Genomic DNA, 4,706 nt, shown 5'->3' on the forward strand with positions numbered 1-4,706 from the left:
AATTATATTGTTTCCAACTTATGAAATGTTTTTTACACACTAGCCGTCCTTTCCCGGCGTTGCCCAGGTATTATCTGAACTGTTTAGTTATTTTTATACAGAAAGGATCAAAATTTCGCTTTTCACCTAACAATACATGCCAAATGCATAAAGGCACTAATACTGAAGATATAGACACGTTGTTTTCAAGCATTATATGAATATGAAACGAGTACGAACGAACATTTAAATATATTCATTTCCGTCAATAATATGAATTCTAATACTTTTTTACTTTTTTTTAAACCTGTTATTACAAAACAGTTATTATTACTAAACACTTATTCCCTAATAATTTGTTATACCAAGCGAAATATGGCAGCATACACCTCTTTTTTTATGGCTTAATTGCTATAGGGCAAACAAAAAAATTTTCGAAAATTGTTTTGACAAAAAAAAAATAATGCTCAGGTGCACACCCTTAGAATTCCCTTAGCATGCGTGAAAAATTTCAGGTTTCGAGGGTCTTTTCTCTTGGAGCTATGGCGCTGACTGACTGACACACACACACACACAGGCTGTTCTACTAGAATAAGAATTAGTACACATTACGTATAAGTACACACACACACACACATATATATATATATAAAATAACCAAAATTCATAAACTTTTACGTTCTTAATTATTATTAAGAGGCGATGAACTTACTGGTTGATTAGATTTAATAGTGTGATTAACTGAAGCGTCGCGATTTTAACTGTTTTTTAAAAAATGTCATTTTAAAACTGATCACGATATTTTTAGTTCTCAATTTTCGGAAGTAATGAAACGTCAGACATTTTTTGACGTCAGAATGACGTATTTGGATGCGTTGTGTTATTCGTCGTTTAGCCAATACAATGCGTTTAAACTTAAAAATGTTAAGATACTGTTAGAGGGAGTAAAATGCACGTGATCAATGACGCCAGGTAAAATAAAACAACCAATCATTCGTTAGATGAGGATGCTGACGTCAGATACTTAGAATGGGAGGTAGGGTGTCACAGTAATGTTTGTTTTGCCTGCTGATTTTTAGACAAATTTTACAGGGTAAAATGTCACCGACAATTGGAGTAAATTTACGAGTTACTGGACACTGTAATCAGGGTGGGAGAAAGTATATGGAAGATGCATTTGTTGTGGCTTATCAACAAACTGAAGATGAAAAAGACCTTGAGTACGGCTACTTTGGAATTTTTGATGGACACGGAGGACGCGAAGCAGCTCTATATGCAAAAGAACATCTCATGAATCATATAGTGAATCAAAAGAATTTTTGGTCAGATAACGACGAATTAGTATTAAAGGCGATCAAAGATGGTTTTCTAACCACACATTTTGACATGTGGAAGGAAGTTGGTAAGTTATGTACTAAACTTTAAACCTAGGCTTACTCGTTCTTATAATTCGATAGGACTAACAATATGTGGTAGCGTTAGCTTTATTCATAGACGTTGCTTTGGGAACCTAAATGCTGTCGTAAAATACCCACAATTCAACGCGTGTCCTGTTTTTGTGCGTAAACTGTTTATGTGTTTTCAAGCTTTTCGGAGTTTATAGTTCACTAAGTAAATAAATAAATGAACATGTACAAGTGAATACAATTGTTATAGAAAAACTTTTAAACTTTGTTGATTATATTTTCATTATATACATTTTCTGTTTTTAGTTTTACACTATACCTACTGCCCTATAGTATAACTAATACTAATAGTAATAATATAAACAAAGCTCAACTGTTACTAAGTGTAACTATTCATTACTCAGTAATCACGCAGTACTCTTAACAAAATGGACAGTATATTTTGTTAAGTTGATTGTGTTATGGTATACTATGTAAAAACTTTTATGTTTGCTTACTTTTGATTTCTATATTTTTTAAATTGAAGAACAGTAGAAAAAGACAGGACACCAGGCAATTCAACCTTGCATTTTTTCCCCCTAATTCAGTAATTGTTTACTGCAACAAATGGTGTATGTACAAGTCATCAGTTTGAATTTCTGTTATTGCCACTTAACTGTACTAAGAGCTGCTCGTTTTATTGTTGAAAATACAGTAACATGGGCTTCACTATCAATATAGAGAAGCAACAAACAATTTGGTAGCTTGCTAAATGTATCTTAGAATTACTAAAGTTTTGTAGAGAATGATCAGAAATTATTTATATAAAAATTTTGAGCACTGAAACTTAGCATTAATGTACTTTGATACTTACATTAAAGTTTCTATATGATGCATGTATTATATGATATATCTTCTTTTTTTTTAACATTTTATATATTGTCATGAAGTATTAGAACAACCCTTGAAGATTGTTCAAAGCTTTAGTAAATCTGAATTTTATATGTTAATGTTGTTCAATCTGTTTTTAAAGCATTTTTCTAATTTTGTTTTGTGCAGAAAATATTTATTCCTTATAATGGTGAAAGGACAGTGCTTACAATATGGAATGTGTTAGTGCTCCTTATTAATATATTAATTTCATTACCATTTTTTATTTCACTGCTACTGTAAGCTGATATTTTATACATACAATTCAGTATTTTAATGTAATTATTATTTTTGTGTGTGAAAATTTTATGCACAGAAGACAAAGTTAGGTTCTTGTAATGGATCAAGTTGCCTTTAAGCAAATTTAAAGAATTAACAGAGAGGTATCCTAGACTGCTCAAGGCTTCAATGTCTCTTAAAACAACTGGATCATCATTAATCAATACTGCAAGTTTGGATTGATAGATAAAATGTTTATTTAATTGTTTTGATATTCCATAGATAATTGGCCAAGGACATTTTCTGGTTTACCAAGTACTTCAGGAACAACTGCAAGTGTGGCTTTCATAAGGCATGGAAAAATGTATGTAGGTCATGTAGGAGATTCTAAAATTGTCTTGGGATGTCAAGATAAAGGTAAGCTTTTCTTTTTTATTGACTTTAGAAAAAGTTAGTAAGGAGCTAGATGTTTTAGTGATGTACAAATGTTTAGAGGTACAGTACTGTTTTCTAATAAGCAAGTATAATTTCTGGATGTCATGTTTTAGGTTAAATTTTTAATTGCATAACACTGTTTTTATGTCCCTTTTATGTATGAATTTTTACATATCATCATAAAATAGCTAACTGCATAATATATTTTTTAATGTCACATTTTTTGTTATCCTTAACAGTATATATTTTTTGCTTTGTATATTAATATACTAAGAATGAGGTTTTCTCTTTCACAATTCTCTAAAGACTGAAACTTACATTCAGCTGATAAAACTATGACAAAAGCTTGTAAATGAAATAACCACTAATGTGGAAGAGAAAACCTTACTTTTATTTGTTAATATACACATTTGTAAGTCATGTTACGAGCATACATCAAATTGATGTGTTTGTATGCTTTTTCAGACTCTAATAGTTGGGTTGCTCAGCCACTAACTAAAGACCACAAGCCAGAATCCCCAGCAGAAAGACAACGTATCCACAGTGTGGGAGGTTCTGTGATGAATAAAGCGGGTGTAGAAAGGGTTGTGTGGAAGAGACCTCGTATTGGTCACAAAGGACCAGTCCGTCGAAGCACACATTTTGATCGTATTCCATTTCTGGCTGTTGCCAGGTCACTTGGTACAGTACTTGTGTGTAGATATATATTGATTTTGTTGTTTTGGAAATCAGTGGATGTAAGTTTTTTGCATTTCTTTTAAGTATTCACAATGATCTGAAGAAAGAAACAAAACAAAAAAAACTCACAGGTCTCATGAAACCATACTATATTTGTGGAAGTATTGTTGAATTTATTCCAAAAGCTACTGTTTAGAGTTTAACTTAGCCTTATGAACCTTATTATTACAATACTTATATGTTGCTGAAACCTAACAGGAGATTTGTTTTTCTCATAAAATGAAATGTTGAAAGTTTTTAGACAGCATTTTAGAGATATGGATCGAACTTTGTGAAAGTTTGATGATATTTAGTTTGTTTCACACTGTTGTTCTATCCAGTTTCTGGTAAGGCCTGTACTAGTATAATTATTTTATTTAGGAGATTTATGGAGCTACAATTACTTTCAAGGGGAGTTTGTGGTCAGTCCTGAACCAGATGTAGCTGTTGTTACTCTGGATCCGAAGCGAGATCGCTGTATAGTTCTGGCATCAGATGGGTTATGGAATATGATGACACCCCAGGATGCAGTGAGAATTGTTCAGGAAGCTGAACATGAAAATGAACGCCTCATCTTGGAAGCAGGACAGACGTTTTTAATGGTTGGTATCATAACATAATGTAAATTTTAAAAAATGCCTCTGTCAACTAATCCTGTAGGACGAGTGGACCTAAAGTTTCACTCATCCTGCTTTAACCCTTTCGAGACGGGTCATGGGTGAAAGGCCATGTCATCTCGTTTGTTGACTTGCATTTAAATGTTATTGAACTACTATTTCATGAATTTATGTCAATATCTTTTGTATCAAACTGGGTGTGTCTTTAATCTGCTCCAAATTTCATATTTGTTTTAGACTAAACTACAGCTTAGTTACTAAGCTTGATAAATTATAATAGAATGGTATTGATGTAGTAATTTATGATTTTTTAGTTATTCAAAAGTATATATATATAAAATATAAAAAAAAAGATATTTTCTTTCATATCCTCCACGTGCAAAATTTTTAAAGGCTTAGCAACTTACATCAAGCAGGAATCGAG

General features: G+C 31.9%; 1 protein-coding gene across 1 annotated transcript in view; it reads left to right on the forward strand.

Moving 5' to 3' along the window:
- The first annotated feature begins 1,000 nt into the window (after nucleotides 1-1,000).
- The window catches only part of LOC106478700, a 21,911-nt gene continuing 18,205 nt past the window's right edge, over nucleotides 1,001-4,706 (forward strand). The window contains exons 1-4 of the mRNA XM_022382350.1: nucleotides 1,001-1,381; nucleotides 2,796-2,930; nucleotides 3,414-3,629; nucleotides 4,047-4,267. Coding sequence (XP_022238058.1) covers nucleotides 1,078-1,381; nucleotides 2,796-2,930; nucleotides 3,414-3,629; nucleotides 4,047-4,267 — 876 coding nt within the window. The 5' untranslated portion in view covers nucleotides 1,001-1,077. The remainder of the gene's footprint in view (nucleotides 1,382-2,795; nucleotides 2,931-3,413; nucleotides 3,630-4,046; nucleotides 4,268-4,706) is intronic.

The sequence above is a fragment of the Limulus polyphemus genome, unplaced genomic scaffold (assembly GCF_000517525.1).
Source record: "Limulus polyphemus unplaced genomic scaffold, Limulus_polyphemus-2.1.2 Scaffold242, whole genome shotgun sequence".
NCBI lineage: Eukaryota > Metazoa > Arthropoda > Merostomata > Xiphosura > Limulidae > Limulus > Limulus polyphemus.